This window comes from Falco punctatus (assembly GCF_963210335.1).
Source record: "Falco punctatus genome assembly, chromosome: 2".
NCBI lineage: Eukaryota > Metazoa > Chordata > Aves > Falconiformes > Falconidae > Falco > Falco punctatus.
This window is the reverse complement of record NC_137581.1, coordinates 113,010,209-113,027,807: the sequence shown is the minus strand read 5'-3', so window position 1 is coordinate 113,027,807 and position 17,599 is coordinate 113,010,209. Positions and strand designations below refer to the sequence as shown.

General features: G+C 41.1%; 1 protein-coding gene across 1 annotated transcript; it reads right to left on the bottom strand.

Annotated features, from left to right (window-relative positions):
- Positions 1–421: 421 nt before the first annotated feature.
- On the bottom strand, positions 422–11,975 carry CHMP2B (charged multivesicular body protein 2B). Its single transcript, XM_080376576.1, has 6 exons — positions 11,783–11,975; positions 8,517–8,608; positions 5,409–5,603; positions 2,949–3,051; positions 1,831–1,937; positions 422–1,675 (listed from the first exon to the last, which is right to left on the bottom strand). Exons 1-6 carry the CDS (start codon positions 11,814–11,816, stop codon positions 1,562–1,564), a joined length of 645 nt encoding a protein of 214 aa, XP_080232702.1. The 5' UTR covers positions 11,817–11,975; the 3' UTR covers positions 422–1,561.
- Positions 11,976–17,599: the final 5,624 nt, after the last annotated feature.

Below are 17,599 nucleotides of genomic sequence, written 5' to 3'. Positions count from 1 at the left end.
AGATTCACAGAGGTTACAGTTTCCTGCTACACTTTCCCTAGCAGCAAATTCTCTTTATCAAGTTAGTTTGTCCGTCCATATGTGTGTGTGTGTCCGCCAATCTGTCGTTCCTGTTCTACCACCACCCAGTTATACTGGTTTCACTCTTGAGAGAAATTTTGTTTTTCTCTTTTTAAAGCCAAAATGGTTTTGTTGTTTCTGTTCAATGAACAGCCCCACTAAATCAACACAACTGAGGGGCAAATAATGTCTAGCAGAGTAAGGGCTGAGGAATTTCACACCATCTGGGACATCATAATGGGGAACTGCATTCTCAGATTTTGCCATCTCTTTAAAATATCAACAGTTCATATTTCATTAGCCCAATACCTTCCACAATGCTAGAATCATGCTGATGCAGTTCAGAAATCATAGAAAAACCTTCACAGAACCAGAACACTTTTATTATAGTGTTTAGAGAAGTAATTATCATGTATCATCCAAAATTGTTCTCAAAACTAAAATTTAGATTTAGCTTATCAATGTGATCAATTGCATCTTAGTAAACAATACAATTATGCACAGTTATCTTCCATTAAGAAATACTGTAAAATATATACAAATGTTGTTTCAGGCAAATGTCCTTTTTGCAAGTGCGCAAGTTGCATTTACTGAACAAGTGCATTTCTGAACTTCAGCGTTGAGTCCCATCAAGTGTACACAGAGGTCTCACCATAGTGTTTTGTGAAACCATCATAATTACAGGTTTACTCACCTTTCAAAGACTCATTCTGAAAAAAAATAATAATCACAAAGGTACAAGATTTATATACATAAAGGCACAGCAATTCTGTTGAAAACAGCTATGCTACAGTACAATAGAGTTCAATTGGTGCCTTTCATGCAACAAAGTTCACTAACAAATTTAAATCCTCTTCCCATAAAATTAACTGCACAAGGACTGTATCCTTCCCTTTTGGTAAAAAGAATAACCAGCCATTATTTACTCAACCCGGAGTAACTACAGAAACTTGAAAAAAATACATAAAATACTTTTTCTTTCTGCCTAAACTTGCTCAACTTTCAAGGCTATTTCTCATCGAAAGAAAAAAAATAGTTTCCAACTAAGAGCAAAGGTGAAGTTTCACTTGTGCTAAGATGACAGACTAAGCATTTTTCTATAGTTATAGTTTTATAAAAAATTATATATATTATATAGGTGCTGTCCTAGGAGGCACCACCACCAGCCACAGAACAGCCAATGCTAAAGACAGATCAGGAACCAAGATAGAAGTAAACTTCGAATTCAGAGGACAGACTCAGATCAGGTATAAGTGAGTTTATCATTAGAGCTACATCCCCGGTTGGGCCTGGGCTCAAACAGACTCCATGCAATGGGCACCCCAACTGTACACTGATTCAAAATATTCTCCTCTTCTCCTTCCCCCAGTACCAACTTCAAGCTGTCATTTCTGAAGCTTCAGAGTTTTCCGAGACATCAATTGCATTGAAAGAGTATTTGCACTTTTTACAGCTGTCTGCAGTTGAGTAATTAGAAGGCAGACTGTATATTGCTATCAAGCTAATCGACCCCCAAAGCTTTGAGCTGTCGTTCAATCTCTTCATCTGATATGGTAGCAGCTTTTGACGTTGATGCAGATGGTAAGCCTCTGGCAGCTGACGGAGCTTTGGCCATCTAAAAGGAGACAGGAAGTTTGCTTCAGTCAAAATAATATGTTACGACAAGCTGAATTCTAGAATAAAACTGTAAAATAAAGGCTGCTAGAATAAACTATTTAAGAAAAGGGAATGAAGGGGAAGAGCACATGAACTGGGTAAAAACAGCCATACCTTTCCAGAGATTTCAATTCCAATCTCATCAAGCACTTGGTTAACAATATCTTGGCTTTCCTCCTCTTCATCAGAAGCATCAAAAATGTCATCCAGAGTATCATTAACTTAGAAGAAAGAAAAAAAAAATTAAATCCACACTGCATTAAGCAAAAGGTTTACTAATGTAGTAGTAATACCACTGTGTAAGATACCAACAGAAAGCACCTGTATATTGGGGAGGCTTTCTTACCTCTGCCTTGCAAAGCCCGCAAGTACAGCTAAAGCAACAACAGGGTAAGGCATGACTGCTTTTATAGAAATGTTTAGTTTCACCAAAATAGTTCAGTTGCCCAATCCCCCCCGCTACTAGATTCTAACATTTCTTAAAAACATCATCCACAGTTCCACAAAAACACCTCTCCTCTTTTTCCTCCAAATGAGTTGTGAAATTGTCAACTACTCAACTAATTTCTGAATTGCAACAATACAGTTCTGCGCAGCTGAGGTGTTTGCATATTGCTCAACGATATCGTTTGGAGTCTGTGCTACTTACTATGGCCACCACCGTGGCAGGGATTAGAACAGGAAGGAGACTGGGCTAGCAACACCAGGAAGTTTGGTATGACATAGTTGACAGTGGACAGATGCAACTGGGAACAAGAAACTTGCTACCCCCTCAAGACGTTTCTGGCTTAAAGTAAAAACAAGGAGGCAAAACCACCCCATACCACCATGTATGTAAAGCTGAGAATATCAATAATATCTAAATTACATGTCCAGTCCCAGAAGAAAAAGTACATGCAGAACTGTCAGCTAGGGGAAGGGCAAATTTTCAAGCCCCCCTACCAGTTATGCCAACAAGGTTTTGAACTGGTCTCAAACCCTCTTCCCTTCCAGTATGTCCTTTCTAGAAGCATGAAGATGAGAAGGAACGGGTTCTATATTTAGTAACTAGAGCTATTAAAAGGCTCAGTCTCCCTTCTCAGACATACATTGTTTACTTCGCTCTTCATTTTTGCTGTCAATCTTATTAATTGTGGAAATAAAACTTCAAGCATCAGTATTTCTAGACTGGTTCTACCCTTCCAAGAGCACTGTGGGCTGCAGCTAGCTGTTCCCTGCAGTGCAGAACTTACTCATTTCTTCAGTCATTTCCATCTTCATGTTCTCCTTCTGGAAATTCTGCATAGTTTGTAATGTCTTTTGTGGATCCATTTTCTTATTGACTGCTTGCATTGTCTATTAATATTGGAAAAAAAACGCCTTTAGTAAATACCAATATATACATTAAGAAGGAATAAGACTTTTCTAATTAAAAAAAGCCCTTCAGTCCAAATTTCACTTTCCTTGCCTCTTTACATCCCATGAGAACTGTAGATGCACAACAGACCACAGTAGACTGTGCACCTAGTAAGAAATATTGCTATCTACTACCCCAATACACATGCTTTTAAACATATGCATCTTTCTTACCCCACAGCCCTTCTCTTGGCCTTGTATTATGAAAAAATCTGCCTGATCTAAATGAAAAAAAAATAGAACAACACTTCTTAACTTGCAGGCTATAAACTTCAAAGAGGTAAATGGTTGCAGGTCTTTTATTCAGTAAGGAACATTTATTTGAACCACCACTAGAGGACAGGCATTAAATTGCAATTGTTTATGTTATAATTTAACGAAAAGTTTACTTTTCTCTAATAAGCAAATGTCAGAGTGTTCAGGAAGTACGTATTAGCTTCGGGTGAACTCTTGTAATGAGTAGAGATCTTTCTATGACAGTGTAATAAAGTTAATCTGTTTTACCACAAGTATGCAGCACTGCATTTGCAGGCATCAGTCATTTTTTTTTTTCTTTCCTAAGCAGCAAGCTACTGTATCTCTCACGGGACATCAAAATCTAAATGTAGACATGAGCAATTCAAAACTAAAGTTTAACCATCTCTGAGAGGATAAAAAGTTGGTTAATTAAAAGGGATGCTATCAAGCTACTACAGCTGCTATTTGCTTCATAGAAGCTCTTCTGCCTTCATGTCTGTGTGATAATGTATTATGTTTCTAATGTTACTTGAATTTTAAAGACTGTGTTCATAGTCACATTATTTGAGTTTTAAAAGTTGTTCTGGACTTAGGAGGTGATGATTCTTTAGCATTCTTTTACAAGAGTTACAGATGGACATAATTATTTGTACAAAACTGATACAGAGTTTATATATCTTTAGAAAATAAGGCTCAGAAGCATGATTAAAAGAAACAGGTAACTATTAACTGGATTTTACTATGTCCAAAATTAGTGCCATACATGCTAAAAAAGTATATAGAAAATACTTGGAAAGCTTTGCATTCATGTATTTGTCTTGCTTGTTGAGGCAACTGATTCCACACGTTTTTCACTGGTGGTTGTATGAGATCAAGAGTAGTTTACAAGCTTTGAAATGAACAACAGAATACTTTTCTTTTTTAAGCATCCCATGCTGATAAAGCAAAATACTCACTTTAAAAGTGACCAAAATAATTTAACGCCTTCCTCCCCAATAATGTTACACAAACTAGTCCACAGAAGTACCTGCCGTGTTTCAAAAATCATCACTTTTCTGGATGCTAGTTAATTTATTTGTTTGAAATTTTGAGGGTTTTTACTCACTTAACCTTCATAATTAGTCTAGGGACACTTTGGTTTTGAGAAATTTAACTTGTTTAACTTGAGCAGCTGTGCAGTCAGACAAGCCCCCCCCTTGCGGGTTAGCCATGGAGGATGGGAAGTTTGCTACGGAGCCACAACTTTTTGTCACTGAACAGCTGCTATCTGCCAACATACTGCTTCTAAAAGATATCCAACAGCAAAGCCTTAGCAGTAACTACTTTCCACACCAAGCTGTGTTCCATTACTGTGTTTAACTGCCACGTAACTTGGACTGTGATAAAAGCACAACTTGTCTACAATGATGCATGCTAATTCTGTTTCCTACACCTCAAGCTGAACAATCCTTCTTGCCAAAAGCAAACTCCCTATTTACCAATTCAGGCAAATAGGAGAAAGTTAACCACCACCCTTGGGTAACTGAGGTTTTCCAGACTCTTTTATGAGATGATTTTTGTCAGAAAACTTAACGCAATACTGTTTGCTTAGAGTACAGAGAGGGAAATGACAGGGAACTCAGATTAGATTTCCTTAGGAACTTAAGATCCAAAGCAATAACCTACTTTTTGTACAAGCCATAAAGCTACTGTGACACACTGCCTTGATTTCTAGATGAAACATGCCCTACTTTTTCCCAGTAAAAACTGCTTGTGACAAGATATACAGGCAAGACACTGCAGAGGCATAGTTTGGGGTTTTTTGCGTACAGAGTTCTTCCACTGGCATTTGACAGATGTCTAGCCCCAGAAAACAGGCTTATGTGCTAACTGACTGGATTGACTACACAAAAATTTCATAGTATGAATCAAATTACATTTCCCTACTGTATCCTCAACACCATTTGAGGTATTAAGCAGTAAGTTTTATCCCTTCAATTATCTTATACAAAATAAAACAACTTAACTTTTGTAACCATATGCTGCATTTTAATGTAAAAGAATGTCTTGTAATGCCTTACTTTTGCTGTAGTTGACATAGCTCCTGCCATCTTCATCTGAGAGTTCATCACCTTCGTTTGAGTCGACATAGAAGTGACTTTAGAGCTGACAGCGTATGTTCGATTTTTCTGCTTCCGCAGTTGCACAAGTTGTTTTGCTAGAACTTTACAGGCTTCTTTGTTACCAGTCTTAGCCATTTTCTTTATTTCCAGTTCCTGTTAAAAAAGGTATAAGATTAATTCTATAGAATTTTCATTCAAACAAAGACTATAATTAGGCCTTAACAAAAATAATTAAATTCCAGAAGTTATCCTCTTATTTTTTTTAAAGACATTGAAAGTTATATAAATAGTCTCCCTTGCTTTTCTGCCAAGGCTGTTTAGTAGAATAAACACAATGCTGCTATGACTTGACCAGAAGAAAAAACAAACAAACAAAAAACAAAAGAAAACTGAATTATGACATGGTAGCACACAGTGCCCCAAAAGACTTCAACTTTGCATAACTTCATATTCACTTACACATGCACATACAATTCCGTATCTGGACACGGAATAACACTTGACACACCCCACCCCCACCCCCCAAATGAAGAAATTATTACAGCCGGCCAACTATTAGTGCCATGACTCTAATCATCTTTGATTTCTTGCATTCACGGGCAACAAAGCCACATCGCCCATGGAAGAAACAGGGCGCTCATAGCTTCTTTTTAACACTTTTTCAGCCTCGAAAGAACCTCGCAACCTTTTGGGGGAAGAAGCAGGTAAAGTTAGATGAACAATAATTATAGGCTGCTTGCCCACATAATTTAGCTGAACGTAAAACATAATAAAAGTAGCATAATTTGTATACAATAACGTGTTTAAACCTTAAGACAGACACTTCTGGCTTAAAAAAAAACCACCCTAATCTATCAATTCAAGTAGAAATAGCAAGTTATTTAGCAAAGAGGTACCAGCAAAATGTTTGGCATAAATAATCTTGACAGCTGGGATTTTTCAGTATACTTTCTGATTTGTGACTTGGTAATACAAACTTTTCAACTAATTTTTCCTTTTCAGCCTTTTTGAGGTGAGCTTGCCATAGTATTTCAGTTCTTTGTATATGTGCAATTGTATATTTTTATTGTTATCATTAAGTAAAAGCAACCTTTAAAGACCAGCTTTCTCTTTATGATTCTTCTGGAGAACCTGCCTGCTACAGGAATACAGTTACTTTATGTGCACGGGTAGTCCAGAGAACTGTACTTATAAGAAGATACGTTGCTCTGAAAAGGTAAATACTTATCGCCAGGATATGCAAAACAGTCACGTTTAAAGGCAAGTTTAAACTGAACCACTGCATTAGCTTTACTACTAGGAAAGATGATGGTTAAGTTTACTACAGAGATGGCACTGGCACAAGATCTTCTCTGTACAACCATGTCTTCTGAAAGGTTGTGTCATACATACTATTTTTAAACCAAGAAGGTACAGATCGGCAAATAAGGAGGACGAGAACGTTCAAACATTAGAGGCCTGAAACAGCTGTAAAACTGCCCTCTTTGTAAGTAGCTCACAGAGGCCACAAAACCAAATTTCTATACATGTCCAGAATATTATCTCCTTTTTTCATACCTCAAGTACTGTGAAGGATAGGAAGGATTAGTTTGCCCACTACCAAACACTAGTTTCCCCGCTTGTTTTAACAGCAAACATTTGGAAACATGGATTTTCTCACTGAGATGAAATAACTAAGTAGTGTTTATAACCTGACTTTCAAAGCTATTTACAAACCTACACCAACCACTGCAGATAATCCAGCTGCAGAAATCAAACCCTACATACAGATGGCTTTATTCTTAAGAATTTGGGTAAAGAGCTGCAACACAATATTTGCTTTTGGGAGGGGCAAGCTTATTAAAGTCAGTTATGTTCTTCTGGAAAAAAAATTAATCAAAACAGTCATATGAGTTTACTGAACTGAAACAGAACTGTCTGCATACTTTAAGGTATCTTTATACACAGAATTAATATAACTAGGTTTTCTCATAGTTAAGGGGAAAAAAAACCAAAAACAAACCTTTCCAAAGAAAGTACATAACAAAATGTTCTGAGATTGACTGACAAGCCCTTGGTTGTTTCTCACCTGATCTGACTCTGAAAATTAATATTCATTGTCTGTTGATCCTCTCATCCTAACAGCAAATTTTAACTTTTTCAAAGACATAATTCACCACTTCTTTCTTCTTCTCCTCAGAAATCAAACATTTCTAAAGCAATTTACTGTAGTAATCAAAACTTCAACCTCAGTATTCATGAAAATTAGGGTTATTTCCAGAGTCAGAATATTTCATACTGTAAAATGTCTTCTCCGAGTAACCTATTCTGTCTTACATGTTCAAGGCTTCCAGAACCAATTTCTCTGATCTCTTTTAGTTTACTATTCCCAGCTCTTGGTATTCATGCAACCTGCTGCCACGAAACACCACCTCAATAGCTACTGAAACAGGGGCAGGATTTGCATAGCTTTTCCCACAGTCTGAGCATGTCTTCATGCATCAAACCCCACCATCTGTCACATCCATTTATCCAGTTGTACTACCACACAGGTGCAACATCCATTCACTAAATACTTGATAGCTCACACACACTTAAGTTTTAAATAGATCTTAATTTAGGCAGACAGTTTTACTATTATTAGCTGGTTTTAGAGAAGTTCCATATGAATGGAAAATAACAAGCCCAAGGGGTACTCATGATACCCTGTGTTTTATATGATAGCACTGACACTTCTTTTAGCTTTTCCACCAGAAGATCACTGACTTATAAGCCTGTTAGAACAAACCTTCTGAAAGATAGAGAATGCTAAGAACGGAAGGGAAAAATGAATGCAGCTATTTTATCTAAACACACTGCTTCAAGCTTTTCCTATATTAAAGACCAAGATTCACTTTTAGATAGCGAAGTTTTTCTGACCTTTAATAAATGAAAAGTCAAAAAGGGAAAGGCAACTTTTGTAGTGTTTCAATTATTATACGTTGAGTTGCATCTTTAGCACTTTGCAAGTTTCCTGTTATATGGGGTGGGGTGTAGGGGGGCGGATTTGTTCTTAGAAAGTAAAATAAAGTTCCGTGCTCTACTTACCAGTTGTTTTTCCTGTTTTTCGAGTGCTGCTCTATCTCTGGTTATAGCCCTTTGTGTACCTCTTAACTCTCGATTTTGCTCCTTTATTATATCTGGAAAAAAAATATTTATAGCTGGGAAAAGTTTTCAATACTACATACACATCTTATCTGCTAAGCACCCTGCAGACATGCAGTATGTTTGACAGCCTCCTTTTGCTCAGGATGAGCTGTCAGCATTTCAAATATATGAAATATTAGGAAAACACAGTTTTATGTATACAATATATGATTAAGTTTCAGCAGCAGAGGCCATACAACATAATAAAAAGGCTACTTTACCTAGTTATGTTGCACCATAACCATAACAAGAGCCTTAACCACACAGTAACTTAGTTATGCACACTTTTCTGCAAGTTCAACACTAACTCGTCAATAACACATTCACTGTCAGCCCACTGCTTTCAACCAGGCCTAAATGCAACAGGTAGATCAGCTGAAGAAACCTTAGACACAGATCTCAAAGCAGTTAAGGAGTTCCGAAGTCCATTAAAACAGCGAAGATACTCCTAGATGCAAGTCCTGGATCTTGTTCTTCTCTGTCCTTACTCTGGTTTGACAGAGATTACTCTCCTCCACAAATGTACCACATCCATGCAGCCCAACTTCAAGTCAGACTATAAAGCAACAGCGTTCAAACTTTTTCAATTAGCAGATGCTTAAGAATATTAGGATGTAAAAGTGGAGGCCTTCATAGCAAATTTAACTTTCCTGACAACTGACATAGCCAGCAGAAGCTTGAAAATTGTCTGTCAGGTAAAACATAGCATCCTTCAAAGGCATTTGGTCCATTGTACTGTTGAAAAATTATTTACCAGTAACATCCACTTATTAAAGTATTATTTACAATACAGGCATCAATCGTACTAGCTACAATTAACTTTTGCTAGAATTTACAGCACGTGCTCAGGTGTGATTCACCCAGGCAAAGGTAGGGAGGTCTGCATCTGACTCAGCATCCTCTGACCTTTATAGAGGAAAGCAGTTACTACTTGTAGGAAGAGATTCATCTACTTCTGATGTATGTGTCTACATGACATTAGATAAACTCCCACGCAAAGTTTAACAAAAGCACTGTCACATAAACTTTGTTTAGAGCTTGCTCTTCTAACCCGCAGAAGTACCATCATGGCAGGGCACTGCTATTGTACCTATGAAGTTTGAAGCATGTGAAAAATCAATATAATTGATAGGCATTATTACTAATAGGCAGAATTACTAATAGAAACAATGGCACGAAGGATTAATTCTAGAAAACACAGACACCCTTTTCATTTTTTAAGGCTTGCAATATTTTTTCTACAAACAAAAAGAAGCATTCAGATTCTTCATTCCCACAACCAGAAATACTGTTAAAATATCAATTGCTGACATTATTTCAACCTTAATAGGTTTGAATCAGAAAAAAACCCAAACTCTCAGGAGCATTTTAAAGAAGGCACATACACTACTCCCACCAATCGTTTTTGGCCAAATAAATATATATTCCAAGCAAACTCTGTGAAAGAGAGACCTGTTTTTACAGTACTACTACTGCTCCAAGAACTACACAAAAAGCATCTTCAGGAGATGTAGATTTTTCAATGGACTATAATGAAGAGCTGCAAGTTGACATGGAATGTAACACTGCGTTCTTCACACTGGCAAAGCAGCAGTCAAAATTATTTGGTAAACAATGCTATAGGCAAGTAATTTTGAAGGTAGACAAATGCCTATTACTTGCACAGCTACATTTGCACAAATGAAAGGAAAAGCTTAATAGCTATACAGAAGACTGTCTTTTCAAACTACAATAACTATTAAAAAAATTTAAATCCCTTAGTGTAGAAATCCTGAAAGGTAGGAAATTCAAGATGATAACAAACAAGAACTGTACTTAGGAGACAAGAAGGGTGAGCAGAATGCTTGTTTCTCATCTCACATAGTGGCTCAAACAAAGGACAGTAATAAACTGAACGCAATAACTATGTACAGTTGCAGGCCCTTTTATATGTTTTTGCAAGCAAAGGCCAAGATAAGAATTTGGTTCTTGCTTCTCTGGGATAACTGACTGACACAAATCTTTAGCTTTACTCCAGCAGGCAGAAGCTGGGTATTCCCCAGACAGCCTTTTGCCAACAGCCACTCCCGTGCGTCACGCTGCCGCCTCCCAAGCCAGGGTAAGGAGGAAGCACCCCCATTTCTTAAAACAGGTTGGACGAGGGACACCCAGCAGGGCTTGACCTGTCTCCTGCAATCCACCTTGGTCATGGAAGCTTAGTGCCACCTCCCTCTTCCTCCCCTCTCAGGTGCTGCACCAAAAGTGGGAAAGCATTCGATGAGCGGAAACACATGATGTGTTCTCCCTTGGTGACACACAACTGGTTGGCGCACAGCGTCATTTCTGGCGAGCCCTTTTTGAACGAGGACCCACCTGATGTGATGCAGGGCACCCAACACACGGGGACTGCCAGCCCCTGAGGACAGCAGGGCCCACCGTCGCCCGCGGGAGTGCTGTCAGGTCAGCGATCTTTTCTGGCTTTACTTTGGCGCCTGTTATTTCTGCACGGGTTTCAGCGACGTGCTGACAGACCGACTGCCAAACCGCCAAGCTCAACTTGACCCAGACACAAAGCACCGGGGCCCCAGCGGTGCTGCGGGCTCGGCAGCTGCCCCAGCGACCCCGGCTCCGGCCGCCCCGCTCGGCCGCCGCCCCCCGCCGCCCCAGCGGGCTCCCGCAGCCAGCACCGCTCGCGTCCCGCTTCGCTCACGGCCCCCGCAACTCTTCGCGGGCCTGTTCTGCTCCCTCGCTGCCAGCCAGAGACCTTCCTCCTCCTCCCTCACGGCACAGCGGGATCAGCAGGGCCCGGCTCCCGCATCCCGCCCCGGCCCGACCGCCCCGCAAAGCCCGATGCCCCGGGACCCCTCCGCCTCGCTGTCCCCGGCGGGGGCCCGGCCCAGCCCCGGGGCTCCCCCGCCGCCCCGCCCGGCCCGAGCGCCCCCGGTGAGTCACCCCGGGCGGGCCGTGGCCTCCCCCGCTCCCAGCGACTTCCCGCTTCGCCGGGACACAGGGCCCGAGGCCGCTCCGCAGGCACCGCCGGCGCCCCCGCGCTCCCGCCGCCCCCGAGCCCGGGCCGGGGCCAGCCCCGCGGCCGGGACCGTACGAGGGCCGGGGGCTGCCTCCCCCGGGCTGCGGGAGGGGCGGCAGGGCCCCAGCTCGGGCGCGGGTGACCCCGCGCCCCCACTCACCGTCCACAGTCTTCTTCTTGAAGAGCGAGGCCATGGCGGCAGCCAGCCCCGGAGCCGCCGGACCCCCACTGCCGCCTCAGCGGGCTCCTGCCTGCTCCTCAGGTGACCAGGAAGCGGCCGGGCCGCGCACAACCCGCCCGGCTCCGGCTCCGCCTCCCCGCCGGCGAGGGGCGGGAGGGGGCCGGGCCGGGCCGAGCCGAGCCGCCGCGCTGCGCCCGCCTCCCCCGCGGCGGCAGCTGGGGTGCGGGTCCCGCCGGGGCTGCCGCGCAGCGGGGCCGCTTCTCCCCCCGGGGGCGCCACCGCCCGGGGCGGGGCGGGGTCCGGTTCCTCTCCGCCTGGGCTCGGTCACCGCCAGCCGCGGGAGCGGGGCAGCCCCGGAGGGTGTGTGCGGGCGGGCCGCGCCGTCGTGGGTGGGGTTTACTGGTTATTAAAAGTTAATGGCGCTCGGCAGCGCAGCGCCCTGGGCCGCCCCCCGCCCGCAGGACACACGTGTGGGACAGTGTCCGGCCGTGGTGCGGAGACCCCGCGGGAGAGGGGCGCTGCCCCGCCCCGCCCCGCCCCGCCCCGCCCTGCCCTGCCCTGCCCTGCCCTGCCCGGCAGCATGTCCCCTGCTCGAGGGGGGCCACTACCACCATGCTGCCTGGGGTGTAAAGAGCGTGGAAAAAGGAGTAATAATTTCCTTGGGTTTCAGTGTCTAATTACAATCCTTAATTTTTCATAAGGCGGTTTGTAATGAGGCTGTGGTCCCATCACCGGCGGTTGCCGACGTGTGCATCGTGACCTTAGGAAATAAAAAATGAGCTCCAGCAGAAAATGCGGAGCTGCTGGTTTGGATACTAACTAGATGTACCTCCGCTTACTTCGAAGCGCTGGGGTTGGGGGTGTGTTAATTTGCAAAGGAAAACAAGTGATTGGAATATATTAATGCATTTTGATAGCTAGATATAAATTTAACCTGGGAAAGAACTGTGAGTTTACGGTGCCAGTACCCTAATAAACCACACTTTTATAACCTTGCATGGAAAAGCAATCTATTGGAATATTATAATAGCAATATAAAGATGTATGTGGATGTAGGGAGGTGCAAACTATGTCTTTGGTGTCAGTACTTCTTGATTTTCTTGCACATAGCAAGGTTTCATTGTTTTTCATGTGGCCTTTTAGTTATTTTTCACTCATTGGGCTAGACTGAAATCCAGATCACGTGTGATGACATAGATACTATGGAAGTTTAGCAATTTGCTATCAGATATCTTAAATAAAATACCCTTTACAAGTTTATTCCTGTATGCCTGTGCTGTCTGTTAGGTCAGATAGAGATGAGTTAGTAAGCAAAACTGAAACCCTGGCTTTGGAAACGCACAGATGAAGGGGAGGAGAGTGCTTGCAATTGAGGTTCAGTTCTCTACTTTCCTTGAGAAATGGGTCAGGCAGCTTAACAATGGGGTACTCTCAAATTGTGCTAATTAGCTATAAGACCAGAAAAGCATTTCTGCACAATATTTCGTCATGGATGTTTATTTGTGATGAGGTAAACAGAGATGTCCATAATATGCTTCATGACTGCAATAAAGTACGTCTGAGCTATTGCTTGCCAAGACTTACTTTTCTGTGCTGAAGCCTGAATGCCGGGATGCTGTTGTATACTTGATTTGAACCTTTTTGGTAGTAGTGATAGGGTAAGAGAAGCCCTTGAATTTATCTTTTAAAAGAATAATGCTTAAAATTCAGTGTTTCTCTTAAATTTTCAATGTCCTGTTTCAGGATCTACTTGGAAATCAAAAGGTATAAGGAATATCTTAGTCCTCTGTGCTATAGGCAAACTTTAAAACTCAACCAGATGGAATAAATAACCTTCCCTTAGTGACTATATGCAAATATCAGTAGCAAACAACAGCAGGGACTGTGTATTTTCTGTTTGTTGGAGATCGAGTGAAGTGGGACACAAAAACTGGTTCACAAGGATGATGCAATATCCTGTATTGACTTGAAAATGAGCATCTTCAAACCAGAGTATGAAAAATTAATTTAGATAATAAAAGCAGATTAACAACAGGAAAACTGGTCTGTGTTCCGGAGTTGGACTTGGAAAAAAGTGGTGGGTGGATGTTGGTTTGTTTTTATAGATATATAGATATATATATGCATGCATACACACATATAAGCTACTCTAGCATTGGTCCATTGCAGTATTTAAGCATATTGTTAATTTAAACCAGGTGACTAGGTTTGGTCTGCTTAAAGCTAAACGTGTTCAGGTGCTCAGATGAAATAGCTGCTATGAAGAGACCTTTGGAAATCTGTGCTTTCGGATACTGTTCTTTAGAATAGTAGATAAAGTGGCTGATTTAGAAAAATACCCGACACTCTCAAGAGAAAAAGGAGAGGTGAGCTTTCAGGCATATGAGTCTTGGAGAAAATCTTCAAGGTTATGCTTTAAATATTCTCAAGCTTTCTGGCTGTATCAGCTGGTCTAATGAAAGCTATTAGTCTTCTGTATCTCCCTTTCTAGGGTGAGGGAAACATTGCAAGTGAACTTTTGCTGACTAGCTAAGGCAGACTATCTTGGGATGCTTTGTGGATCATGACCCAAATTCAGTACTCTGTTTGATCTATTCTAGGGCTGTATGATTTCTCATCTGTAGATATAAGGAAATTAAATGAGGCCATGTGTAGTAAAGAATGAAGCGGGTAAGTTGAAAATGACAGGAGCCTGAATGAGATAAATTCTCCCAGGCTGGTATAAATGTATTGCTATATGAAATGCACGGTGCTTAATATATGATTATGAGAAGTGACTCTGGGGCCTCAGCACCTGGCTATCTTCCAAATCCTGCAAGGGGATTTGCTAATGCCCTACTTTATCCCGGAGGAGCTCCACTGAAATCAAGTGACACGGCACTTACACGTGTAAGAGTTTGTGAGGTCGTGCTCTAAAGGCTGCATGACCTTACGCCTTGTCATATGAAAGCAGGCCGAGTTTGGAGGGGGACAGAAAGGGAAAGGCAGGGAGAGAACTGCAGACTCTAGAGAAGCTCAGGCTGCACTTCAACTCAGCACTTGAATTTCTTCCCTGAGTAAGAATCTGCTGTGGCACAGGCTGAATGTTATGGTTGTGTTTAAAGATATGGCTCTGCTGAAGTTGGCGTATGTGTCGTGACGTTATCTCTAACTGCATTCATTAGTAATGGTACTTGGGAACCGAGGCGCGCTCCTCAGGGTGGAGAGGTGACGGCAACACACTCCGTGCGTGCAAAACGGGAGACGCTGGGAAGAAGGTGAAGCACAAAGGGCAATGTGAGGATCAGTGGCCATCAAAAAAGGTGTGTGTGGAAAAAGAAGAATAGAGTTAGAAACAGTAGGAATAAAGGAAGAAGGCCCTAGAGGAGATGATAAAGAAGGTGGAAAAGAACACTGGAAAAAATGGTACCTCTGGTACTGCAGTTCTGTAATCCGTTTTCTCTGCTTTGTTTAGAAGGAAATTGCTTATTTATGTGTACAAGTATATAAAAAAAGTGTTTTATACAGTTCATCTCTCCCTCACCTTGCAGACTGGACAACTTTCCAGCAACTTCTGTGGAAAGCTCCTAAAAACTGAAAAATACCTCATTCATAGGAGGAGTATACCTCATTCAAAGGTGGAGTAGCATCTAGAAAATACACAGGTATGAAATAACCCTTAGGAACACTGAAAGTAAAATTATGAAGTAGATTTTATAAGGGAAAACCATTCAACTGTCCACAAATAATGACAGTAGTGAATTGCTTTCAGGTAAGAATAATGCCAAAATAAGTGATATTGCAATGAGAATCAAGTCAGTGAGCTACAGAACAATCAGTGAATGATCTATTTGGAAATAGTTTACAAATCTAAACATTTTAAGTTTTCTGAGAAAAAGGATGTTTTTCATTAATATAAGAAAATACTGAGGAATGTGGTGAACCTGAAATATGAGTGAATGTCTTGCTTCCCATCTGTTCACAATTTAAGTTGAATTGAGCATGTGCGTGAAGCAGACAGAGTGTATTTGTCTTTGGTCTCATGAATAACTTAATTGTTTCTTTCTTTCTTTGTCTAAAAAGGATCAATTGCCAATAGATCGTTACTGCTCTGTGCCTTACAGTGTACAAGGTGTACAGGGTAGAGGGAAATACACATTTAGGTGTGGAAGCATAGTTTGATTTGATTTGTTCTGGTGAGGACTGTGTGTGGGGACTGAAACTATCTTTTTACGTGAGAAGGGTTTTACGATGTTCATGTTTTGCCTGATAATCCACTGAATTCACTTGACAGACTTCTGAGTGAGTAAAAAATTGCAAGAATGTGTTAAAGAAACACTGTAGTATCTTAAATGGGAAACATTACTGTAGAGCTGCTGAAGAGCTTTTAGCGGACTGGAACTCTGAAAACCCAACTGCCCTTAGTATCTGTGAGAAACTAGGCAAGTAAGTTTTTTTCTGTTGTATGGAAGAAGCATATTGAAGAAAGATACTTACATATGCAAGGTTACACCTTAGTTTCAGTCCCTTTCACCATCATCTTAATAGACACTTTGCACCATTTAGTATGTGTATGAAATTCAGTACTTTATGAAACCCTCTAAATACCCTAACCCCTCCTTAAGGAAATCTGGTTTTAATTATTACCTTGATTGGTGATAATAAGGTACTTTTGAGTTGCAGGCTACATCTTTTATAACCTTCACATCTGATTGCAAGGTTCTTCCTTGGTGACAAAGCGAACACTTCATTATAAAATAGTGCCATTACTTTGTACAAGCAGATTTAGTTTTGCTTCAGTAATCAAGTACAGTAGGACATCATATTTCTGTAGGGCATTCATGAAATCAAGGGTTATACTCTGAAAAGCATTTGCTTGCAAATATCGTATCTTTAAATGACTTTGCCCAAGGAGAAAAGGAATTCCAGGCTATCAACAAAATAGGTAAATATTGTTAGCATTTTATCACAAGCTTCAAGAACTCCTCAAGGCATGAAGTTCAGGAAAAAAAAGAGAGAGATTATGAGGAGGATATTTATTATTACAAACTGCAAAGTCAACAGGGACTGCTAAATGTTCTTACAGTCATAATAGCCTATCTCATGTTAATTCTAGCCCAAAGCTCTGTGACTCTTTATGTGCAGAGATAATGGGGGGTAAAACTACTTTTAGTTTAGCAGCAGATTCCTCCCAACCATGGAAAATAAATTAGAGAGGTCTGCAAACTAAAAATGATTTGGGCTTTGCAGGAATTCCCAGCAATAATATACAAGACTTATTACCCTGGGTAGTTAGAAGGTCCCGTATGTTTATGGCTGATAGTAGTCATTTTGATTGAATATTGCATCAGTAACCTGTTTTCAAATAATTTGCCCTTAACCCAAATCTGTTGGTCCTAAACGGAAGACCTTTTTGGTAATGTTCTTACTGGCTTTACTTCCAATGTGTATCTTGGGTAATTTTTAGTGTATGTTGCCCAGGGAAAATGCTGCATTAATTGTAAAGTTATATTTAATGTAGCTGGAATTCACTACACATCAAGATTTAAAACATCAAGACCTGTGTTAACTAGGTTCAGATTCGAGAATGTTTGTACATTTTTTTTCCCCAAGTAAAAGATACTACAAGTAGTTCTAAGACAATGCATTACAAAGTAAGGAAATTCAGTTTAAGGTTACTACTGTTCATTATTTGTTTTACATTATTATCTAGAAACATGACTGCTTTGGGTTGGGAATGCTGTGAATGGGGGGGGGGGGGAAACCCAACCAAAAAACAAAACACTCCATCCCCCAGAGAACATATTGTCCAAATGG

Coding starts and splice junctions, on each gene's coding strand:
- CHMP2B (XM_080376576.1), bottom strand. CDS start 11,816: ATGGCCTCGCTCTTCAAGAAGAAGACTGTGGACG. Junction 3,052..5,408: donor CTATGTCAACTACAGCAAAA/GTAAGGCATTAC, acceptor CAATATTAATAG/ACAATGCAAGCAGTCAATAA. Junction 1,938..2,948: donor GGAAATGACTGAAGAAATGA/GTAAGTTCTGCA, acceptor CTTTCTTCTAAG/TTAATGATACTCTGGATGAC.